The 25,812-nt window shown below is 41.8% G+C and overlaps 1 protein-coding gene across 2 annotated transcripts in view; it reads left to right on the forward strand.

The window, feature by feature from the left end:
• Positions 1–25,812, forward strand: part of SNX25 (sorting nexin 25) — a 133,660-nt gene that overhangs the window by 49,806 nt on the left and 58,042 nt on the right. Inside the window, exons 5-7 of one of the 2 annotated variants that reach the window (XM_086703242.1) lie at positions 276–462; positions 13,503–13,598; positions 20,577–20,650. In XM_086703242.1, the coding sequence (XP_086559368.1) occupies positions 276–462; positions 13,503–13,598; positions 20,577–20,650 (357 nt within the window). The remainder of the gene's footprint in view (positions 1–275; positions 463–13,502; positions 13,599–20,576; positions 20,651–25,812) is intronic. The other variant, XM_025933074.2, reaches the window with a different exon arrangement.

Genomic DNA, 25,812 nt, shown 5'->3' on the forward strand with positions numbered 1-25,812 from the left:
CTTGGGTTCCAAATGACTTTCTTTCATTTTTCCTTTAAAGTTAACCCTTTTGTTAAGACAACCACTTGCTTATAGCCCTAGCTGGTAGCATATCCAAGGGGAAGGGCGGCTGTCTGTACACGCACACGTGTTTTTGAATATCTGAGTCGTTCATATGTTCCCCACTTGGGTAGTTTAAAAACGTTTCCTGACTGTTGTTTCAGTTCTGTAAAGGAAAAACAATTCCTCCAAAGGACAGTGCCGTTTTCAGTGGTGCTTTCTTCTCCTTCCCGCAGTCTTGAAGCCGGTAGTGGAGTTACTTAGTAATCCAGATTACATCAACCAGATGCTGCTTGCCCAGCTGGAGCGCAGAGAACAGATGAATGAACATCACAAGAGAGCCTACACCTATGCTCCTTCTTATGAAGAGTTCATCAAGCTTATTAACGGCAACTCTGATGTTGAATTCTTGAAGCAACTAAGGTATTTGGCCTTTAATTATAGCCAAGTTATAATAGCTACTAATTATCATCCTCTGGCTTGTTAGGTTAAAAAAAAAAAAAAATGTGGTTGTCAGGGAGGCAGAAATAAAGGAAGCCCGTAAATCTCACGATTCAGTGACCACTAAATTTATCCAGCTTCTCCTTTAGCAGAGGAAGTTTTTTGTTTTTGTTTTTTAAAGTATCATGTTTTTCAAGTCATTAGGTTATAATAGATTGAAAGCTGTTTCTTTGTAGGAGGACCTGCTTAGCCGGATAAGCAGATGCTTACCTTAGAGAAGCATTGGGAGGAGATGATGTGTTTTTAAAATTACACAGTGGCGGGGCGCCTGGGTGGCGCAGTCGGTTAAGCGTCCGGCTTCAGCCAGGTCACGATCTCGCGGTCCGTGAGTTCGAGCCCCGCGTCGGGCTCTGGGCTGATGGCTCGGAGCCTGGAGCCTGTTTCTGATTCTGTGTCTCCCTCTCTCTGTGCCCCTCCCCCGTTCATGCTCTGTCTCTCTCTGTCCCAAAAAAAAAAAAAAAAGTTGAAAAAAAAAAATAAAATTACATAGTGGAACATTGTGTTGATTTTCATTTTTCTTAGAAAATGCAGGCCTGGTTTGGGAATCAAGGGTTCTTGACTAATTGTTTTGAAAAAATACGATTCAAATGTACCCCAGGAGTCTCTTTTATAAGGGAGTTCAGTCTTCCTTACCATATTTGAGATACCTTAGGGGTGACTGTGTTTTTGTGTATTTATTTTTTATTTCTTTGGTATGTGCATATACAGTATGATTATATCGTAGTGTATAGTTCGTGGATTTTCTAGGCTTCTGTAGTTCCTCCTCTATTTTAGTGTCCCCAAACAGTAATACATGGGGAAGAAAGGCAACTATGATATGTCAGTTTTGCTTCTGGTAAGTAATTTCCTTTTTGATCATTGTGACTCTTGAGCTGATAGAGACCCCAAGGCCCTATATCCCAGATTTGTTTCCTGAGGTTTACAGGTTATGCCCACTCAAAGGTCATCCTTTCCATGGCTTTCTTTGACTCCTTTTAAAGTGTCATTCCATAGAATGTGAAAGAGCACACAGTGACAGGACATCCTTGTTGCCTCCTCTTCCCCTTAAAATTGCCAACCCACAAGTGTGCGCGCGTGTGCACACACTCCCCCCTCAAGTGCTGGAGATGCCATTCAAGCCTGTACTCCAGTATTCCTCTGTCTGGTGCTCTTACACCTATTGTTCAGATGTACTGCCTGTGGTGTGACAAAGGTATCATGATGACTAACATCTGTGAAATGGGAGTTTTTTCTTAGGACATTGTTTGTGAGCAGATGGTACTTCATGTTGCTAAATTGTGGAGGTATGGCATTCCTAAGTACTTTTTCCCTGTCAAGCAGTCTTTCCACAATATAGTCAGATGTGGACCATTTGGTAACTCCCAAGGGAGTTTAAGATAACAATCTAGAACCAATGGTGGCAGGTACTTACCTGAATCAGTATTCGTTCTACTTCTAGACTTATGAATGAGTGTTCCGTTTTGTGTACCAAACAAAAAAGTCCCAGCACTGCACACATGTTGACCTAGATAACCATGTAACAAAAAGGTACCAAAAGACTTTTTAAAATCAGAAGTAATTATTTTGGACGGTCAACCATTGGTACTCTAGACCAGTTCTGTATTATAAGATGAATGGATCTTGATTAAAATTAATAGTCTACCATTTTCAAAATGTACTAATCAAAGACTCAGAACTATTTGAAATGCCATAGATATCGTAATGTTGGCAGTTCATTATCTAGTAGGTAAAGAAGTAACTCAGCAAAAATTGACCTTTAAAAAAATAAAAGCCCCAGGATGATGAGACAGCTTGCTTTTGCCACAGTAGGAGCATTTTGGACTGCCTTCACCTGAGCGGCTAAAGATTACACTAGAAATCCTGATTTGACATTTTCCCTTTATAATGATGAAACAAAAATGGCATGAGCGCTTCACTCTTTCCGTAAGACCACTTTCTCCTGATGTCATAAATAGGGCAGTACTAAAGGCTAACGCACTGGTTGTGTTGAGAGGCAGGCCCTCTGTTGATCACTGAGAGGCTTAAGGGGCAGTAGAAATGCTGAACTGAACAGTGTTTTTATTTTTTGCTGAAACCTTGAGATGCAGTTTACAACCCATTAAATTCACCATTTTAAAGTGTGTGATTCAGTGGTTTTTAGTGTATTCAGACTGTGCAACCATTACCTCCAATTCCAGAATGTTTTCATCGTTCTAAAAAGAAACCCTGTACCCATTAGCAGTCACTGCCCGTTGCTCCTGCCCCCAGCCCTTGGCAGCCCCCAATTTACTTTCTGCCTCTGTGGACATTTCATATAAATGGAATCATGCAACATGTGGCCTCTTGTGCGTGGCTTCTTCTGTTCAGCATGGTATTTTCAAGGGTCATCCTTGTTGTGGTATGTATCAATACTTCATTTCTTTCGTTGGCTGAATAATATTCCGTTGTGTGAATATACCACATTTTGTTTATTCGTCCGTCAGTTGATGGACCGTTTGGGCTGTTTGCATTTTAAAGAATGCCTTTTTGAGGTACCGTTGAGCATCTGCAGAAGCAGTATCAGTGACTTGATAGAGTAAAATAAAATGTTGTGGATTCTTAACCTCTTCCTACCTCCATCTCTCCCCACTGTATACCTGCCCCCAGCAAGGGGTGATAGAGTGCAAGACACCAGGAAGGGGTCTCCTTCTGTGCATTACTCCAATCCCATATATATTCCTCTGCTCTTTTGTGCCCTCCGCAGCAGTCCACTTCACTGCTGGGGTCTGTTGCCCACAAAGTTCAGAGTCCATTGGGAGGACCCTTGGAGGTACTTTGGTGATTAGATAATCAAATTCTTAAAGTGCCCATTCTATTAGAAACAAAAAGAATACATTTTCAGATTGAGTTATGTTTATGTAATGACTGAGCACAACTGGAATGACCTGTTTTTCTGCCCTCTGTCTCTTGGTAAACTCAGTTCCTCATGAACATCTTGGGAAATACGTTGATGGCTTACTTTGGAAGGGCTGCAAAATTCTTAGAGTAGACAGCAAAAATTGTGGGATCACGGTAATCCTCAAGTATAGGTAGCCTCCTCAACAAGCTTGGCCCCTGAAGAACCTGGGGGAAGAGATACTGTGAAGGCATTTTTCTCAATGAAAGATATGCACATCCAGAGTTACTTTCTTTCTTGTAAAAAATTTTTTTAACATTTATTTATTTTTGAGAGACAAAGTGAGACAGTGCATAATGGGGGAGGGGCAGAGAGAGAAGGGGGACACAGAATCTGAAGCAGGCTCCAGGCTCTGAGCTGTCAGCACAGAGCCCAACTGGGGGCTGGGGCAGGGAGTTGGGGGGGGGGGGGTGGCGCTCAAACTCATGAACTGCAAGATCATGACCTGAGTCGAAGTCGGACGCTTAACCTGAGCCACCCAGGTACCCCCAGAGTTACTTTCTGAATACTCTCATAAATGCTGAATTAACCCTCAGTTTATTCTCACTATTTATTTATTTATTTATTTATTTATTTATTTATTTATTAAGTTTGTTTATTTTTGAGACAGAGAGAGACAGAGCATGAACGGGGGAGGGTCAGAGAGAGAGGGAGACACAGAATCTGAAACAGGTTCCAGGCTCTGAGCGGTCAGCACACAGCCCGACACGGGGCTCGAACTCACGGACCACAAGATCATGACCTGAGCCGAAGTCGGACACTTAACTGACTGAGCCACCCAGGTGCCCGTATTCTCACTTTTTAAGAGAGGGGTTTATGGGGGGGTGGGAGGGAGGGGAAAGTGGGTGATGGGCATTGAGGAAGGCACCTGTTGGGATGAGTGCTGGGTGTTGTATGGAAACCAACTTGACAATAAATTTCATATTAAAAAAATTAAATAAAATTCATAATACTAGACTGGAAAAAAAAATAAATGTATACTCGAAGTTAAAAAAAAATACTGAATTATCCTGAGGCATCCTGCCCTGACCTATGACTATGAGACAGTTCCTTGGACTTTGCTGTAAGAGAAAATGCCTGGCAGTTCTGTTTGATATGGCACTGGTATATCTTTTATCCAGGGGGCAGTATCCCCATTCACTGTATCTGAAGGTAACCTAAAGGCTACCCTGTATTCTCTGCTTCTTGCACAGACTGCACTAGAAAGGCGACCAGGAACAACTCTGCAGTGGCAGAGGTTGATCTTTTTGTTCAAAAAAGGTGATGTTGCACAAATAACCTGGCTACTTGGCTGCTTATTTATCTGATAGAAAAATTGCGCTCTATTCAGGGCTCAGGTCTGCTTACTGTTATTGAGAGTCAACACTGCTTTTTATCGGACTCCTGTCTAAAGCCAGCATCGATGAAGCTTCTCAGCTGCCTGACACTAATGGAGCTGCTTTTTTCAATCATAGTCTGAACTATTCTGTTGTTTTTCTTGTACCATTAGAGTCCTCTGCTGCCTGACTTTATTAGCATTTTAGGTTACTGTCTTCACATTGGTCTCAGTAAGATTTTGAGATAGGCTGCCTAAGGCAGGGAACGTATCTTATTTAGACTAAGCAGTTGATGAAGTCATCTGCTTTTATTTCATACATATTTGGGAGATAGATGCATATTTTCTAAAGGAAGCAGAGTCATTAAACTCTGTTGGGTTGAAATGCATCAAAAACAACCAAACCAAAAAAACTTTGATGGTGATATTTGTAGTTCCGTGGTAGTTTGTTTTTTTCTGAGTCAGCATGAGCTGCTTTTACAGCAAGATTATAGAGCTAGAAATGCTCCCTTCAAGAACACTAAACCAGGTGTTTTTGACCTTGACTATATATTAGAATCACCCAGGCTTTAAAAAAAATTACAGCTGGATATGCCACTGTCCTTTGTAGCTATTTCCTTTTTCTTCTTTTCTGGCATCCGAGATGTTGAAGTGAGGATGTGGTGGCTGGACTAGCACAACATTTTAAATTTTCCAGTGTCTTCTAGTAGAAGCAGTGATCCACTCGGCTAACAAAACAGGAGCCAGGAATTGGAATGTCATGTTGATGGAGGATTTTCAAGGACAACTGACCAGATTTCCCACTGCCCGTCTGGGTGGTGGGATGGTTTTTGGTCTAGTACTCTATGTTGTACAGTTGTGGCAAGGCAGGAGAGTGCTACATCCCATGCATACATTGGACAAATACTGCTTTCCTGGACTGGACATTTGCCAGAGTTCAAGAGATGCCAAGCACATGCTCAAGAAAGGGAAAACTTCTTTGTTTTGAAGCTGCCATTTATTGAATATCTCAAATGCATTAAATACAGGGTCAGCTTCTTACCATCTGACCATTGTAACAACCATGTGAATTAAGTACCACTACTCATCATAGAGTTGCAGGAGGTAAAGTGACTTGCCTTGGATCACTTAACTAATAAGTAACAGCTGGGATTTGAACTCAGGTCTGTCTGACTTAAAATCCCACATGTAAAGCTGAGTAGCCTACTAGCCAGGTGGGCAAAAGACAGCAGTGACCCTCGGCCCCAGCCTTGTGGGATTTCCCACAAGTGTGGAGATAATTCTTTTCTGTCTAGGAGCCTTTTCAGGCACTAGTCCTTGCGCAGAGAACAGTCCCATCAGAAGTACCATCATTTGTTAGTGAGATGGTGATAGACTGCCCGAGAAACAGGAGTAATGAAGAAAATCAGAGCAGCCTGTGACCGCTCTAATTTCATTTGCTGCCAGGCCAGTCTTCATTCGATTTTTCAGTTCTGGATTTATTTCTGACCCCTTATTTAAGGAGCAACATGGCGAATCTAAAAATAGTAGGGAAGAAATTCTAATAATGAAAGGTTTAAAATTAAAAAGGATAAGTATTATTTAACGTGGAGAAATGAAGGAAACCTTTTATTGAGTGTGGACCGAGATTGATGTGTTTTGTTTTACTAGGATAAAGAATAGGTGATGAGCATAATAGATTAATTTTAGAGAGCATAACGAACAGTGGAGTGGGTTACTGAGGGAGTTTGCTAAATAGTTTTTCTTCAAATATTAAGGGGATAGATTTTCATCTCTGAATTAGTTTAGGTGCATTTGCACGTGAAGATAATACACTAAAAATATTAAAATTCTTAAAATCACATGCTTCTGAGTAGAAGAATTTAAATTGTTTGAATACTGTTTTGAACAGTGATTCTGAAGATTTGTGATTCTTGAGCAGTAAAATTGGATTATGTTACAGAGGAACATGGAAAAAGAAATCAAGCATACCTTCAAACTGCTACACCGTGTCAGAAATCAGTTAAGCAAATATAAACTGCGAAGCAAAGGTTAGTGTGCGTGGACAAGGAGATGAGAAATCACGAAGTGTAAAACAAAGAGGAACTTGGCAGATTTTTATGAAAAGAATAAATGAATATAAATTTAGTTTTAAAAAATGCATTAAAACCCAAGGCTGCTGATGGAAAACGTTCAAAAAGATCTCTCAGTTTTATAAAAAGTAAAAGTACACTGACTGCAGAATATGATTCCTTCCGTTGGTGTCTGAGAAATAGCAGAGGGCAGGGAGGTGGGAGTTCAACATATCAGAAAATAAAATATCTTCATTTGGGAGGGAAGATTGACAGCAATGGAAAATTTGATACAAGAAAGGGAAATTTTGGTATGAGGAAGTTTCTGATCTCTCTGAAATTAAAGAATTCATGATGCGCTTATAATTGGGGCAACACTGGCACTGTGGGTACGGTGTATCTGCTTTATGAATGACAGCGAGGACCATGAGTTAGTTTATGTGAAGCATTTAGCCCAGGATCTGCATATTTCTAATTGTTAGGTGCTACTGTTGTTGTTACAGTCATTAGACCAAGGATTGCAAATAGATTTAATTTCATCATGAACACTGATCAATTACTTGTGGCCCACTAGAATGCAGTGTTTTATTTGGGGGTTTGAGGGTGCCTAATAAATAGCAATGTTCCTGTCTCCATCATGAGGTCTGAACCACTCTAGGTCCAAGGAATAAGCCAAATGAAGGCCAAAAATGTGCTCTTATTACTGATAGATGATGGAGAGTGTAGTTTATATATGCAAGTAGTGATTCTCCAAAACTGAGTCTCAGAATCAGACATTCTTTCCCACCTGGCTTTGTCCCTGATTCTCCCTCCTTCCCCCTCTTTCTGGCAGGTGCCGAGTCTACTTGCTGGCTGCCGTTGGAGGCAGAGAACACCTGCTCTTAAGAGGAAGGAGAACAGAAGGGCTGTGCTTCACGTGGCCAGTTCCTCCTCCTCTGTGGTCAGATTAAAGACCTCTTCCCTCTCTAGGGCATAGAAGAGGGGGTGAGGGAGAGGTGGAGGGAGGCCAGGGATGGAGCCTCTTCTACTTAGAACGAAACATCAAGAGGTGATGGTGGGGTGAATGAGTAGTGCTCTTTTCTTTAAAAGAAACAAAAGTTGTGGCGCTCGGTCCCTACTCAACAGAAAAGAAATTTATGATTCCCAAGGTACGTTGAAGGAATGGTAGCAAAGAGTGTAGAAGTGGTGTGCTGGTAATTGTTAATAACTGGCTTTTGCCGGGAGGGGTAAGAAACCCTGACGGGGAGCATTTGCTGGTTTCTGTGGTGTGAATCACTAAGCGTGACGTCCTCGGGAAGAGATTTGCAGTCGCACGCCATTTTATACATAGTGTCTCCACCATGCTCATACAATCCATGTAAATAACCTTGAACACGGATTATAGAAAAATGAAATTGTTAGGAAATGATGAGTTTTAAGTACTTTTACCTTTTTAAAAAGTGTAAATTAGGGGCTCCTGGCTGGCTCAGTCAGAAGAGCACATGACTCTTGATCTTGGGGTCATGATTTTGAGCCCCACATTGGGTGTAGAGATTGCTTGAATAAATAAGTACACTTTCAAAAAAAAATAAAAAGTATAATTTAATTGCCAGTTTGTATAATTTTAATCATGGTGGACTTTAATTCCTGAAAAGTTAACAGGCAGCTCTCGTGAGCCAACACGAGCCTCGTGAGCTGTCTCCAGCACAGCACTGGGTGGAGGCCACACAAGTTCTGTCTCTGATGACCCTGCAGTAGACAGACTTACAGTTCTTCTAGAGGAAGATGAGGTTAACAACACAAGAAGTCAACCTACAGCGACCAGTCCAGCATCTGAAGTGGACTGTACCCACAAACATGGGCTCGAGTCAGACAGGCCTGGGTCTCACAGACCTGGTCTGCACCTGGCTTTTCTGCTTATAGGCTGCATGGCCCTGAGGAGTCCTGTACACTCTGAGCCTCAGTTTTAACTGTGAAATGGAGGAAATAGTTCCTATTTCCTAAGACTGTTGTGATAATTAAATGAGATAATGCACATAATGCCTCAGCACAGTCTCAGGACATGCTAGGCTCCCAATAAGACCTAAAGATACAGTGATCAGGAGAAGGCAACAGAATTCTTCGATGGTCACTTCAATAGGGTTAATGAATCAGACGAGGCAACACAGTGTCTTATTTCAGAAAAACTTAAAGTGTATAAGTCAGTAAGTCATTTTCAATACAGAACATAAAATTAGGCAACTTAAGGGGCGCCCGGGTGGCTCAGTCATTTGAGTGTCTGCCTCTTGGTTTTGGCTCAGGTCATGATCTCACAGTTTCGTTGGTTCGAGCCCTATATGGGGCTCTACGCAGACAGTGCAGAGCCTACTTGGGATTCTCTCTCTCCCTCTCTCTCTCTGTCCCCCCACACCCCACTCATGCTGTCTCCGTCTCTCTCAAAATAAATAAAAACTTAGAAAAAAAACTAGACACCTTAGGATGATATTCAGTAAACATTCTGAATGAAAATGCTTTACTTAGAAATTGAGAATGGACTGCAGTGGTGCTATACGTGGGTCTATAACTACTTTATGGTGACATTAATAGCTAATATAAAGATACGAGGAACACTAGTAAAAACCAGATACAGGTAGCAGAGAGAAAAATTTTGGCTTTCTTCAGGTTAACTGAAAGACACCAGCTGGTCAGTGGTGACATAGCTTTGCTTGCTTTTTGTAACCTGTAATTTCCATACACTTCGGGGAACTAGGAAATGAATGTATGGTAACCTGTTATTTTAGGACAATTTATACGAGAAGAAGAAAATAGAAGTCACATTGCAAACAGATGACAACTGTTAATAACTTGGCATAGAGATTTCCAGGTTATTTTCTGTACACATAACATGAATCGTGGATGTGTGTTTATGTAAGTTTACGATACCTCAGGCTGCTGTGGTCCAGAACTTTCTAACTGGTGTGACGCACGTATAGGCATGTGAAGATAAAGGTGTCCTCAGCTCTCCAGGTGTCTGGGTAGGGCCTGGGATGGCTGATTGCCTCGGTGTTCTGTTCAAATCCTATCATTTGCCACGTGTGTCACAAATGGAAGAAGGTTAGGAAGCATGCCTAGTCTTTCCGTGTAATCCGCTGCCTTCTACACACTAGTAAAGTGGAAAGCGCCTCTTACTCCTCTGAGTCCTGACTGAAAACATGTCCCCTGCTTGTGCTCCAGTCCCTGGCATGCCCTGCTCTATACCGTTAAACACACCCAGTGAAAAGAGCTCAGAACCTTGTTATCCTCAGTAGCACTAAGACATAAAAATGAAATTGAGGTATTTTTCTTTGTTCGCGATATTGGTGAAGATTAAAAATTTGACACCTGGTGTTGGCAGGGATGTAGAAGAACAAACAACTTCATGTCCTGCTGGTAGAAGTATGAATTCTTGCCTCTCTGTAACACAGTTTTACAATATGAAAAGCAGGTCGCAAAATGTGCATTCTTTTTGATAGTTATTATTCATCATAAGAATTTATCTTCAGGAAATAATCACGAACGTGTGAAAAGATTTCTCTAAGAATGTTTCTTGTAATTTTATTTAAAATAGAGAAAACCTTGAAGTAACTAAAATGCTTGACAATTAGTGTCGGGTTAAAAAAACGTGGACACATCCGTACGATGGGTTGCCACATGACAATGGTGTTGTATCAGAGTATTTAATAGGTTTGGAAGATAGTATGAATTGATAAAATGAAAAGTCTCTAAGGCTTTTTATAGCATAAATCTAGTCTTATAAAACAAAAAAAATGTTTGAATAGAAGTCTATAAGTACATACCAGATGTTAATTGTGATTGATGTTGAATGTCGTGCTTTGTGTATTTTCTCATTTTCTTCAATGAATACAGGTTACTTTGGAGAAAGTAAAAATGGGCTCAGACTGAGGAAGTAAAATCTGCCCAGCCATTTATCACGTTGGAATAACAGATACTAAAGCCAGCTACAGAGTTCACAGGGAGCAATATTTTTTTCCAAGTATACACAGTGGCTGTAAAATGTCATGATGATAACCTTCTCTGAATGACTCCCGCTTTCTGACTCACTGAGAAACTTGGCTCTCTCAAGTCTCAGACGTCACCATTTGAAATTATATATGTAAGAGTGACACTTCCTATTCTTGCCTGGAGGGTTTCAGTCACTTTGACACAGAGAAGCACCCTCATTTGTAACTCAGCTTTACAGCTGCAGATAAGGGTTTACTAGACTAACCATTCCATGTTTATCATAACTTTGTAGTCTCCAGGGAAAAGGGGCCTTGGGTCTATGTGAAGGTGATGATTTATGTCATTCTGCTTTGAACCTGTCACCACGCTGCTTCATTTCCGTTTCATAGACACTCCACGCTTCCCCCAGAATCCCAGAGAACCCGTCTTTTCCTCTGTTTGGGGAGATATCCCATGGTTCTTCTTGCTTATTGAAATGAGTCAGTAAGCCTGATTTTGTTGGGCTTCAGTGACCCTTGGTGGCCTTAAGTTGATGAGGCTGAGACACATAATCATGAAAAAAGTAAGGCTACTCAAAAAAATTTTTATACGTATTTTACAAACATTCACATACCTCATCTCCTTAAATACTGTGTGTCTAAAGAGTCAACCAGTGGCAGTAAGGGTTAATATTTATTGAACTCTCACTCTGGGTCAGGCACTATCCCAAATATTTTAAAAGTGTTATCTCATTTAATCTTCATCATCTTCTTTTCTATGAGGAAAAATACTGTTATTTTTCTTTCTACAAATGAGGACTTTTGAGAGAAAGCGTAAGTAATTTCTTCAGGGTGACGCGGTAAGTGTCGGAAGCAGGATTTGAACCCAGGCCACCTATTGCTGGAGCTTGTGTGCTTAACTACTCTGATACACCAAGCTGGGAAACAGCTTCAGCGCAGCTGCTGAAATCACCATGCCTTTATTTCTTCTCAAATGCTTTAACTGAAGTCCCTCTCAATGAAAACATTATCCCTAGCCTAGGACAGAGTAGCCTGTGGCAACTTGAAAAACTGCCTGGCAGTGAGAAAGAATGAAATAGGGCCTTTTGTAGCGACATGGATGGAACTGGAGAGTGTTATGCTAAGTGAAATAAGTCATACAGAGAAAGACAGATACCATATGTTTTCACTCTTATGTGGATCCTGAGAAACTTAACAGAGGTCCATGGGGGAGGGGAAGGGGAAAAAAAAGTTAGAGAGGGAGGGAGCCAAACCATAAGAGACTCTTAAAAACAGAATAAACTCTGGGTTGATGGGGGGTGGGAGGGAGGGGGAGGGTGGGTGATGGACATTGAGGAGGGCACCTGTTGGGATGAGCACTGGGTGTTGTATGGAAACCGATTTGACAATAAATTTCATATTAAAAAAAAAAGAAAAAGATTATTTTTGGGCACCTGAGTGGCTCAGTCAGTTAAGCATCTGACTTTAGCTCCAGGCCATAATCTCGCGGTTTGTGAGTTCAAGTCCCACATCGGGTGAGCATGAACCTTGTTTCAGGTGAGCCCTGCTTCTCTCTCTCTCTCTCTCTCTCTCTCTCTCTCTGCTCCTTACTTGCACCCTCTCTCTCTCTCTCTCAAAAAAAAACCCCAAAAACATTATTTTCAGGTTTTAGTTTTTTTTAAAAAACATTTTTATGTATATGGTATTCTAATCTATAATGTGTCATTGCTAATTTTAGTATAAAACCTATTTTAAACCATTTACCATATTGTACACCCAAGACTAGGATTTGTTCAGCCTTTGACTCTCATGTGAGTGCCCAAGACAGCTCTAAGATAATGTGGGTTTTTTTTTTTTCTTTTTTTGGACAGAACACAGTGGGGGAGAGGGGCAGAGGGAGAGAAAGAGGGAATCTTAAGCAGGCTCCATGCTCAGCGCAGAGCCTGACATGAGGCTCGATCCCACAACCCTGGGATCATGACCTGAGCTGAAATCAAGAATTGGACACTCAACTGACTGAGCCACCTAGGCGCCCCAACTTTTAAAAAATCTGTGTAAGGTATGTGTAACGAAATTACAGGAGGAGGCTGATATTTGGGGCTGTGTGTGTAAATAACTTAGAAACCAATTCTAATAGAATCCCAAAGCTGTTGTGAGCAATTGACAGTAAAAGGCAATAAATGTATATATTACTAAGGTGGTTATTTTGAGGACGAATTTTGTAGCATTTCAGGTCAGTTTGAGATGGTGGGAAGAATTGAAGAATAAAAACCTGTTCTGAGTCTTCACTACTGTAGCTAAGTGTTCAAAATTAAAGAGAGGTGGCATGTTTGGGTGGTTCAGTTGTCCAAGCTTCCGCCTCCTGATTTTGGCTCAGGTCATGATCTCACGGTGATGAGATAGAGCCTCATGTCAGGTTCTGTGCTGACAGTGTGGAGTCTGCTTGTGATTCTCTCTCTCTCTCTCTCTCTCTCTCTCTCTCTCTCTCTCTCTCCCCCCCCCCCCGTGCCTCTCCCGCCCCCCCCCCCCCCATAAAAACTAAAGAGAAGTGAGGTCATAACTTGGGCAGGGGATAAGCTGTCGTCATGTGACTTTTTCCTTGTCTTTGGGACAAGAGATACTGGAAGTAAGATCTTGCCATAGTTGGGAAAGAGCCAAATCTTATTAGTGGCTTGCTCTTAATATTGGCATTCACAGTATTGTTTTGGAAAAACACATATTATAGCTCTGCATTTCTGATCAAGAGAATGTTCACAAATATCAGTACTCCAGATTCTTGAACTAAACTTGGCACCAACAAGGCCGTGTGCTCCTCTGGATGAAGAAAGCCGAGTGAATGCTAACTATCTCTGAAGAGCTGGCTTCCAGACTAGGAAGCCTGTGCCATGAGGGATAGCCAGCATTTGGATATACATTGACCCTTGAAAAACAGAGGGTCGGGATGACAACCCCCCGTGCAGTCAAAAATCTGCATATAACTTTGGGCTCCCCCCAAATTGAATGACTAATATGCTGTTAACTCTGGCAGCCTTACTGGTAGCATGTACACTCAATCAACACGTATGTTGTATGTTCTGAGTATCACATATTGTATTCTTACAATAAGCTAGAGAAAAAATGTTAAGATGATAGAAGGAAATGTGGGGCACCTCGGTGGCTCAGTTGGTTGTGTCCAACTTCAACTCAGATCATGATTTCATGGTTTGTGAGTTCGAGCCCCACATTGGGCTCTCCGCTGTCCGCGCAGAGCCTGCTTCGGATCTTCTGTCCTCTGTCTCTGCTTGTTCTCTCTCTCTTTCAAAATAAATAAACAAGCAAAAAAGAAAATATAAGGAAAAGAAAATACATTTGTAGTACTGTACTATTTTGAGAAAACCCTGCCTATAAGCAGACCCACATACTTAAAATGTTGCTCAAAGGTCAACTGTATATAGTGTGTTTTTTTGTTGAGAATGAAAGTCACTCATTTCCCACTTCATCTTTTGGTATCAAGTGAGGGTGAATTTTACAAATTCAGTAATCATCTTCATTTTTTAAAAATGTCTTTATTTTTGAGAGACAGACTGAGCACGAGGAGGGCGGGGGCAGAGAGAGAGAGGGAACACAGAGCTGGACACGGGGCTCGAACTCTTGAACCATGAGATTATGACCTGAGCTGAAGTTGGGAGGCTTAACTGACTGAGCCACCCAGGCGCCCCTCAATAATCCATCTTCAAATGCCTGTTATGTGTGAGGAGGGTTTGGTGTATATAAAGATGAAGTGGTTCTGCATCCTTGGATTTATTCCCCTGCCATCAAGGTGTTAGTAGTCCGGCATAGGAGACCCACGTGGATACAAATCGCTAATTGTGAAGCAAGGTATTAAGACCGGAAGTGGAGTGCAAAGTGCTAAAGAGTGCGTAGGAGGCTTATGCCGTAGAGGATAGGAATTGGAGAGCTTCAGAGAGGAATGCTATGAACTGACTGTTTTGGAACAAAGAGGATTTCAGCAGATAACGGAGAGAGGTGGTGTGCAAGAGGGAGAAGAAACAGAGCAAAGGCTGGGAGTCCGGAAAGAGCCGAATATGTTAGGGTATTATATGTGGTCTGGTTTGGCAGGAAAACGGTATCCACGAGGGATATAGAAGGCAGTGAGGCTGCAAAGATGACCTGGCATTGACCATGCTTTTATCCTTGGAAAGGACTGAGATGAATAAACATGAACCCACACTGAATTTTAGGGTAGCAGGAAATGGTTAAGAACATGAGCTTTGGAATCAGGCAGCACCCCAGGTTATAATTTTGGCTCTAGTACATAAAAACAATGAGACCTTGAATAGATTTCTTAATCCGCCTGAACACATTCTTCCTCTCTAATGTGGGGATAATTACAATACCTATTAGGAAGATTAAATGAGATAAAATATCTAAACAGGTACCTGGTACCTGATGAGAGGAATCTATAAATGTTAGCTGGTATTACATAATTTTATGGATTCATTTAAGAAATTTAACTCTTCACTCAAATAGCATGTATTTCTTCAGTACCATTGATGACTCATTTGTTCCAGAGCATGAATCACAAGAATATCAAGAGAACAGATTGTTCAGAATATTATTTGTACCTGTTTAGTTTTACAGATGTTAACGCATATTAATTTAGCTTCTTGTCTTAGTTTGGGCTGCTGTAACAAAAATACCACAGGCTGGGTGGCTTAAACAACAGACATTTCTCATAGCTCTGGAGGCTGGGAAGTCCAAGATCGAGGGGCCGGATATTGGGTGTCTGGTGAGGGCTGACTTCCTGATTTATAGAGGGCCTTCTCATTGTAACCTCACAAAATGGAAAGAGCTCTCTGGGGTCTGTTTTAATTATAGGCACACATCTCCTTTATGAGAGCACCACTCACAAGGGCTAATCACCTTCCAAAAGTCCCCGCCTCCAAATACCATCACGTTGGGGGGGGGATTAGGCTACAACGTATGGATTTTGGAGGAACAAAACATTCAGTCCGTAGTATTCATTAATATTTACTGAGTGCCTGTCCTGTGTTTAGTGCCAAGCTAGGTCATATTGGGGAATACAAGACACAATCCCTGTCTTCAAGAGGCTCATGATTTATTTAGTTGGGGAGAAAAAAGGTAGCATATCTTTCTTATAGACAAAGCTGCAATTTTATTTTAGGCTCAGGTGTGTTATTTCTCAGAGAAGTGTGAGGCCCTGAAAGGACTAGACATACCATTTCTTAAGTTCATAGCACTCTGTAGAAATGTGACTCTTTAAAATAGCAATATAAAATAGTAGGTAAATAGGAACTATGATAGAGCAGAAGTAATCTAGTATTTCAGAGAAGAGAAATATTAATGTGAACTAGAAGGAAGTAGCATTGTATGTAAGATCTAGTTAAGTGGACAAGTAAGGAGATTGTTTCTAGAAGGAAACAGCATGAGCAAAAGCCTGGAAAGTCAGTGTGGTTCTGGTTGAATGGCTAAAGTTAGCAACTCAGGAAACAACAGGTGTTGGTGAGGATGCAGAGAAAGGAGAAGCCTCTTACGCTGTTGGTTGGAATGCAAACTGGTGCAGCCACTCTCAGAAACAGTATGGAGGTTCCTCAAACAGTTAAAAATAGGACTACCCTATGATCTGGCAGTTGCACTAATAGTTATTTCCCCAAAGGATACAAAAATGCAGATTTGAAGGGGTACATGCACCCCGATGTTTCTAGCGGCATTATCAACAATAGCCAAATTATGGAAAGAGCCCAAATGTCCACTGACTGATGGATAAAGAAGATGTGGCAAATACATACAATGGAATATTACTCAGCCATCAAAAAGAATGAAATCTTGCCATTTTCAATGACATGTGTGGAGCTAGAGACTATTAGGCTAAGTGAAGTAAGTCAGAGAAAGACAAACACCATATAATTTCACTTATGTGTGGAATTTAAGAAACAAATGAACCTAGGGGTTAAAAAGAGAGGCAAACCAAGAAATAGACTCTTACCTATAGAAAACAAACGGATGGTTACTGGAGGAGAGGTGGGGGGTGGTGGTGGGATAGGCCATGGGGATTAAGGAGGGGACCTGTGATGAGCACTGAGTATTGCATGTAAATGATGATGCCCTAAATTCTACACCCGAAACTAATATTACACTCCGTGTTAGCTAACTAGAATTTAAATAAAAACTTGGGGAGGAAAAAAAGAAACTGCCTTGGTTGAGTCTAGGTTTCTATGGAGGGGGAAAAGAAGCTGGGTTGGATGAGAGAGCCGGTGCCAAGGTGCAGAGCGAATGCAGGCTGGAATGTACAGTTATCACTGAGGGAGGTCACTGGAGGTGTTGAGCAGGGGAGGGAGGAGATGAGTGGTCTTTTAGGAATGTTTTAACAGGGGGTGCTCAAGATGGTTTGGATGGGAGAAAGGATTGAAGTCAAGAGGACAATTAGACTAGTTTGTGCAGTGACCCACAGGTGAAAAGGCCTGAGATAGGGTGGTGACAAATGGAAGAATAAGAAAGGAGCTTGTTTGAAGAATCAGAGGACAAGTCAGTAGCGCTTTGAGACTGATCTTTACTGTTCGGGAAGAGAGCTAAGATAAGATTTTGAGGCTGGAAGGATAGATGCTGGTGCAGGAATGGAGAGGTGAAGAAAGTGTACCGAAGGTAAGTTTAGTTTGGACAGGCTGAGTTAGGTAGGCAGGCATGTAGATAGGTCAATAAATAGAGATAGAGAAGCAGTTTAGAAAATGTCTTAAGATGACTCATAATACTACCAATTGCCCTGCATTTTCCTTTATTTCTCTTTTGGATTATAGCCCTGGTTCATATACCACATATTTACATACCTGAAATCATGAATGTACATACTATTTTGCATTTTAGAATTAGAGTGTCGTTAAAATCTATTTTTATGTGGTTTTTAAAATTATTCATACTATTGACTGAAGTTTTTCCCCTTGGTGTGATCCATCCCCAGAGCTTCCTGAAAGCAGGGACCATATTGGTGCTGTTCATTCCCGTGTGGCTACAACATAGGCCTATTGAGCCCATAGATTATCTCTTTTCTTTGTAGAAGTTGCTATAATAAGCATGTATATGATTTTTTTTCTGTTTCTGTCAAAATATTTCCTTACGATAAGTTTGTGAGATTAGGACTGCTGTGTGAAAGGGCAACTGTCTATTTGCAGGTCACCCGGATAGCAACGCACGAGGATGAGTTTGGGGAAACGTGCTGCACTTGAGTGAAAAGTCAGTGCTTTCCAGTCGTAGAACCTCATTCCGAGGTTAAATTTAAGACTCAGGGAGAGTTAAACTTTGATGATTCCAGGTTTGCGTATGCTTCTTAAAAGCTGTTTCCTCATCCATTCAGTAAATTGAGGGAAAAAGCACATAAGGAGCTATTGTTGGGCTTTAACATTATTTGGAGGAATGAAGGCAATTTCATTAGAATTCTTTATCGATCATTAATTTCCTACCCAGGCTCCCATTTGGAAAACATTGGTGAGTGTGCATTTAGCCATGCTTTACGTATGGGGTCTTCAGGGAGCTCTCTATCAGTTGGGATGGCATTTGGCCATGAGACAGGTTGACTTACAGTGACTTAAACAAGTTAGGGATTGATTTTCCTCATGTAACAAGATATCCTAGGATGAGTAGTCTGGGGGCTGTTATGGCTGGGTGATGTCATTGGAGATCCAAAGTCCTGTCTTAATGTCACCAGCTTTGCCTGTGGCTTTCATCCTCATGGCTGCTGTGCCTTCATCCAGCTGCGTCCTTGTTTAATGCAGGAAAACGGAGGGAGGGCAAAGATGAAAGATGGAAAGGGCTTTTCTGTGGAGCCTGTCCCTTTCAAAAGCTTCCCTGGATCCCCACTCAGCAACTTCTGTTATTTCGTAAGTTAGAGCTACAGTTGACCCTTGAGCGACACTGGTCTGAACGGTTCGGGGTTTTGATTAATGCAGAACAATATTGTAAATGCATTTTCTTAACATTTTCTTTCTTTTTTTTTTTTTTTTTTTAGCTTTATTATAAGAATACAGTAGGGGCGCCTGGGTGGCTCAGTCGGTTAAGCATCCAACTTCAGCTCAGGTCATGATCTCACCATTCATGGGTTTGAGCCCCGCATTGGGCTCTGTGCTGACAGCTCAGAGCCTGGAGCCTGCTTCGGATTCTGTGTCTCCCTCTCTCTCTGCCCTCCCCCACTCACGCTCTGTCTCTCTCAAAAATAAACATGAAAAAAAAAAATAAAATCTTTGAAAAAGAAAAAAATACATCCAGTATATAATCCATCCAGTATATAATACAGTATATGTGTTAACTGCTTATGCCATTAGTAAGGCTTCTTGTCCACAGTAGGCTATTACTGGTTAAGTTTTTGAGGAATCAAAAGTTATATGTGGATTTTCAAGTGCTTGGGGCATTAGCACCTCTAACCTCCATGTTGCTCAGTGGCCAGCTGTGTATCCAGTGGCCATTCCTAAATGCTAGGGAGAAGGTTAGTATTTTTAGCTGAGTGCCTTGCTTTCCCTGATAAAACTGGTTAGTGAAGAAGAAAAAGAGAAAGAATGCTGGCAACCAGCAGTGGTGGCCACAGTCTCCAGGTGACATGCTGACAGTGCTCCTAACAGCCTCTCCTTTGAGGTGGGGAAAGGCAAGCACCGATATTTTTATCATACAGGTGAAGGAATAAAAAGATGTGAATTTGTGAGGAGTCCATGAATAGCTATGATATGATGAATTTATGTCTGTCATCTGGATTTTAGTTGAAGAGCCAAAGGACGTATGAAGCCAGCCAAATGTGGCATTAAATCTTTGGATGCTGCAAAGTTCATGTTCAGAGTGAGAATTAATGTTAAATGACTTTGTTATGGGCAGACTCTTAGTCAATATAATCAAGGGCTAAGAAACACTCAGGCTAGAGGCTTTTGATTAGGGCAGTACTTGGTAACCATTGTATAGCTCTTAAGAACTTGGGTTCATAAAGGCCAGCTGCGTGTGCTCAAAATAGCCACAACTCTAGGGTTAAATCCAGCACTTAACAGTGTGAACTTTTATTTTTCCTGACTCAGAGGGGTTTTCAGTTACACATACGTAAACCTGGTGGAAACCTAGTGGAATAATCTATTCCAGTGGTTCCTAACTCTTTCTGTGCATGAGAGTTCCCTGGGGAGCTCAAACAATACTGATGTCATGGACCCACAGCAGATACTCTGATTCTGTTGGTCGGGAATGGTCTTCTAAGTGAGAAGTAATGAGGGAAATCACTAAGGGAGTGGGAGTGGAACTGGACGTGAGAGGATGGCTTTGAGAAGTATGTCAGATAGTACCGTCCAATAGAACTTTCTGCAAGGATGAAAATGTTCTATTTGTGCTGTTCAGTATGGTCTGTGAGGTGCATTTGGCCACTGAGCGCTTCAAATGGGGTTGTGCAGCTGAGGAACTAAAATTTTAATGAGTTGGCCACCTGTGGCTCAGGGCCACATTATTGGATAGGTCAGGTTCAGAAGGTAGAGTCCATAGGCTACAGTTACCACGTAGGGAGAGGTGGGTAGTGGTGGTGGGTGAAAGAGAAGGAGGAGTTGAGTACAATCGCAAAGTTTCTGTCTTCAGAGAGGAGGCAGGTGGTGATGCTTCCGGTATCAGGAATGAAGTTGGGGGGCGAGTTCATGAGTTTACGTGAAGGTCTCAGCACCTGGCCTGTTGTAAATGCTTAATCACATCTGGGCAGGATTCACGGCTCCTGTGTTTTATTTGATGAGTACAAAATACAGTCTAAAAGGATCTCTGAAAATAGTATTTTCTTCCTATTCAATCTTTTCTTTTTCTCTCTTTTTAAATATCAGGTATCAAATTGTAGTGGAAATAATCCAAGCAACTACAATTAGCAGCTTTCCCCAGCTGAAGAGGCACAAGGGTAAGAACCGTTTGTTTTCTTCAGCTCTACATTTTGCCGGTTCTGGAACTCCCCCAGTTTTCTCTCCTGTCAGAATGTTAGCAAGTGTGAGCATTTTTCTGGCTCACATTTAAATATTTCCAATTTATTAGTATAACAGCAGCATTAGAGAAAGTAAGTATAATTTCATGCTAACAAGAACCTTTGTATTTCTGTGTTTCTTTAAACTTTCTTCATCCGTAGTCCTAATTTTTCAGACTGAAATCATTGGGTATATAGTGCTTCTGTTCTGTTTTGAAAGTAAGCATGATTTCATGACTTTTTTCTCATTAAAGTTTAATCTAAATATTCGTTAATATTTCTAATTTGAAACGTAATCTTAATAGTTATTTAAATGACTCCAGTGAGTTGATATTTTGTAATTTCCTTAACCTTTTTCTTTAGTTAAGATTTGTATCTTAACTTGTATTCGTGTATTCTTTCCTCCTTCTGGGTTTAAAAAGAAAAAAAAAGTTCTATGTTTTTCCCATTTTTCCCTTCAAATGAAGAGATTTTTACCTAGGCATGATAGGAATAATTAAGGTGTGAAGCTGGCTTTCAACTCCCTTCTCCTTGGCCTGGGGCTAGCATATCCCCCCTCATAGATATCCTCCTCTCAGAGACCTGTCACTGTCTAGAGTGCAAGTCTTGATCCATAGCTAAGAGGCAGCAAACGCCTTGTTAGGCTAGCCTTGCCATGAAAATCTCCAGGCCCGCTCGAGTCCCATCAGGAAGCATAGTGTTGAAGGAAGAGTTGGGCCAGAGTCTTACAACGTGTGCCTACAGAGGCAACAGGAAGCTTGGCCTGGGGACTTTTCCTTGTGTGTGAGTCACTGGCCGAGATAGGAGCTAGGTAAAAACGAGATGAAGGGACAGACTAGGAAGAGGCACAGATTCTTAATCTCTCTGCCCAGCAAGGAAGATTGTACAAATTTGTTCATTCAAAAAATGTTACTGAACACAACTGGGTGATGATGATACGGTAGTGGGGAAAAACAAAATCTCTGCATTAAGCTCTTAAAAAATTTTTTTTTTGAACGTTTATTTATTTTTGGGACAGAGAGAGACAGAGCATGAACGGGGGAGGGGCAGAGAGAGAGGGAGACACAGAATCTGAAACAGGCTCCAGGCTCCGAGCCATCAGCCCAGAGCCCGACGCGGGGCTCGAACTCGCAGACCGTGAGATCGTGACCTGGCTGAAGTCGGACGCTTAACCGACTGCGCCACCCAGGCGCCCCATGCATTAAGCTCTTAAATGAAGCTGGGAGGCAATCAGAAAATGAGCAAATCAAATAAGCAGCATTTTATTTTTAAAGTTTATTTGTTTAAGAGGGAGAGACAGTGAATATGCAAGCTAGTAGGGGAGAGAGAGAGGGAGAGAGCATCTCAAGCAGGCTCCCCACTGTTAGTACAGAGCCCAATGTGGGGCTTGATCTCATGAATCGGGAGATCATGACCTGAGCAGAAATCAAGTGTCGGATGCTTAGCTGACTGAGTCAACCCAGGCACCCAAGTAAGCAGTATTTTAGATGTGGTGTGTGCCTTGGAGAAAAAGCTGTGAGAGGGGGTGTGTGGCAGGGAGGTCTGGCTCAGCTGGAGGGGGAGGTAGATTTGCATTCAGATGGGTCATCTGGGAAGACCTCCCCCCACTTGGTGACCTGGGAGCAAAGACCTGGGGGCCTGAGGGTATCTGGGGAAGGACAGAAGCAAAACTCTGAGGCAGAAGCACATGGGGCTTGCTTGAGTCACCTGTGTGGCTGGAAAGGGGTGAATTGGGGGAGAGAAGCCAGACACGAGATGGGAGAGGTGGCACTGGACCCCATTCCGAAGGACCTTACTGGTACTGCTGGGACTTTGGCTTTTAGTCGGCAAGAGGAAGGAAGTCTTTTTTTGAGCAAAGGAGGTGTGATCTGATTGATCCCCGCGAGGCTGTGGGCTCTGTTCCTCTCCTTTTTTCTTACTGTTCCTGCAGAGAAGATGCTTCATTTCAGACAGTTATTTTTAAGAGGATAGTAGAGAGGGAATTCTAGTTGCCACCGTTATCTTTCCTCAGTGTTCCTCGTTGATACGTGAGTCTAGTCAGCGAGATCCCTTCCTTATTCTGTGGTGTTGTATTAGTTTACTAGGGCCATTGCAAAGTAGCACAGACTGCATGGCTTTGACAACAGAACTTTATTTTCACACTGTTCTGGAGCCTGGAAGGCCGAGGTCAAAGTGTCCAAGGTGTTGACAGGGTGGTCCCTTCTGAGGACTGTGAGGGAGGGGTCTGTTTTAGCCTCTCCTCTTGGCTTGTAGTTGGCCATCTTCTCTCTGTGCCTTCATATCGTCTTCCCTCTGCTCAGGTCTTTGTCTAAATTTCCTGTTCTTGCAAAGACACTACTCGTATTGGATGAGGGCCCACCCTAATGGCCCCATTTTAACTTAATCACCACTGTAAAGACCCTATCTCCAAATATGGTCACTCTGAGGTACTGGGGGTTAGTATTCATGAATCTGAGGGTGGGAGCGGGAACACAGAGAAGCCCATACAGTTATGTTACTAGCCATTCTCCATGACACTTCTTCCTTTCATGCCTCATTTTCCATCTAAGCTGCCCTCAGAACTGTCTTGCTCTCAGAAATGTCTCCTTCTATTCAAGCACTGGGGAGAAGGCAAGCAAGCTGAGCTCACTTGGGGCCGTGGAGCTGTTTTCCCTTGGGACAGAAAACCCCGGAGACTGGTTTACCTCTCTGAGGTCACTGATTAGCAGTGATATTGTCACTGGTTTTAAATTTATTCAAAATTCTCATTGGATAGTTGTGGTTTGTTTGGTTTGGCTGTAAGCCAGAGAATCTCTTCCTCTCTCAAAGTCTAGGACTCTGCTTCTTGTGTATGCACAACTAGCTTGAAACAACCCTTAGGCTTAGAATTTGGGACAAGCCATCTCCATGCCAGGAGCCTTCATTTCATGTTGGGCTCCAGAGGACAGAATGTGTGCCGGAGAACTTTGTGGAGAGAGGCAACTTTGGTTTTGCTTCACAAAGCAAACGCAGACACTTTATGGAGCCACAGGAAGCGTGTAAATGTGAGGAAGTGACTGTGACCAACACAAAGATTTTTATAATCAACTTTCCACTTTAGTCTGTATATCACTAGAAGGTTTTGATAGAATATTTACATTGTATTTTTATTGAATAATTCCACTGAAAAAGGTTTTGAATATTTTGATAAGTTATTTGAGTTAATAGATTTAAAAAATCATATAAAAATTCAGTGTTGATAAAATAAATAAAAATGTTCTCCCTAATTATATTCAGGTTATGGTTGATGACATGGTTAATGATTCAAGTCTATTTATGTTCCTATTTTTATAATAAAGCATGTCAGTGTAGTGTCACTGGTCATCGTAGCTCTGACAAGGTTAGAGGAACCATATAGTGCACAGTCACATATAGCTGGAAATAGAAAAATGAAAGCCGATTAGTTATAAAATCTTTCAGAAGTATTTTTGGAGTATTCCGACGAGCAGGGTGAGGCAATATCTGGGAATGAAGTATTCCAGTCTAGGACCTGGATAATGGTAGTGCAAGGAAGGGATTGATAAGGAAGACTATGGAAGGAAAATAGCCTACTTGGTGACTGGTTGGATACGAGAAAGAATCAGATGATGGGACATTATCGTGCTGGTACAGCCTGCTGACTTTTCACATGAGGAAATGGTTATCTGGAGAAGTTAAAGACCCTAACTTGTAGTCTGCACCTGCTTCTGTCCCTTTGCTTCAGGTTGGTGAGGTGAAGTTTAGGGTAGAGGACAGGACGAGGGCAGCAGTTAGGAGAGCTTGTTCAAGTGAGCTTCCCTTGCTAGCTTCCTAATGAAACCCGGACGTGTCCTTTTATGTCTCTAGGACTCCTTTCTTTCAGTCTTGAGGTTGGGTGCTCTCGACGATCATACAGGGTTTCTCAGTGAAGACACCGCAAGAGTCAGGGAATGTGTATGAGGGACTGGTCTCGGGTGTTTTGGATTTGCAGGGATAGCAGGATAGAAAAGTACCTGTTCGGCATTTGTAAGCTGGGATTCACACTGTGGAGAAAGAGCGCAGCCCTGCAGAAACATATTTGCATGTTACCAGTATAGAGGTGATAGTTAATAGTCTCCTTTTATCCTGTCTCCAAGTCAAGTATCCTTGCAGAGCCGAAGCGGTGTTCTCCGTTATTGGAGGAGAATAGCGTATACCAGTCTGAAGTGACTTCTCCGAATTCATAATATCATCTGCTGTCTCACTGTTTAAATTCATTATGTAGGTGGCTTCCATTTTAAAGAATTAGGTTGCTGTAATTTAAGTGCACTTTTTTTTTTAATGAAAAAGGAAGATCAAATTTAGCATCCCCATTGTCCTTACTTTTTCTTTAATCAGTAACATATTGAGTCTTATAGGAAGTAGGTTTTTAAATTTTTTTAATGTTTGGGTTTTTTTTTTTTTTTTTTTTTTTTTTTTTTTTGAGAGAGAAAGGGAGACAGCGTGAGCTAGGGAGGGGCAGAGAGAGAGGGAGACACAGAAAGCGAAGCAGGCTCCAGGCTCTGAGCTGTCAGCACAGAACCTGACATGGGGCCTGAACTCACAAACTGCGAGTTCATGATCTGAACCAAAGTTGGATGCTTAACTGAGCCACCCAGGTGCCCCAGAAGTAGTTCTTTTTTGTCTGTAAGATCTGGAGTTTTGATATGTGGCTGGCAGATAAAAGGTTACTTTAAAGACTGGTTCCAGATAGTAATGATATCATTCCTCAACTTGATCTTTAATGTATTTCAAATAAATTTGTGTGTTTATTTTCTTCCCTGTAAAAATCGTTAAGGAAAGTTAAAGTTTTAGCGTTAGAAGTCTCCCCAAAACATAATTGTTGAGTCGTTTTTAGAGATCTTTGCATTTTAGGGATAGTGTGATCTAGTAAAAATACTCTCAGACAAAGAATCAGGGGAAAACCTCAGTCTTTATGTGAAGCTTTTGACTTAAGCCCCACCTGTCTACACTGTTTTCTTAAATTTGGAAAATCAGCCTGTGCTCATTTTATATCTCACAGCGACCATGTAGCAGTGCCACCAGGTTGTGTGTGCAGTTGTAAGCACTTTCATTCCCAATGCCGTCTCTGCTTCTTGCCACGTTAC

This window comes from Puma concolor, chromosome B1 (assembly GCF_028749965.1).
Source record: "Puma concolor isolate L17-30 chromosome B1, mPumCon1.1.hap2, whole genome shotgun sequence".
Taxonomy (NCBI): domain Eukaryota; kingdom Metazoa; phylum Chordata; class Mammalia; order Carnivora; family Felidae; genus Puma; species Puma concolor.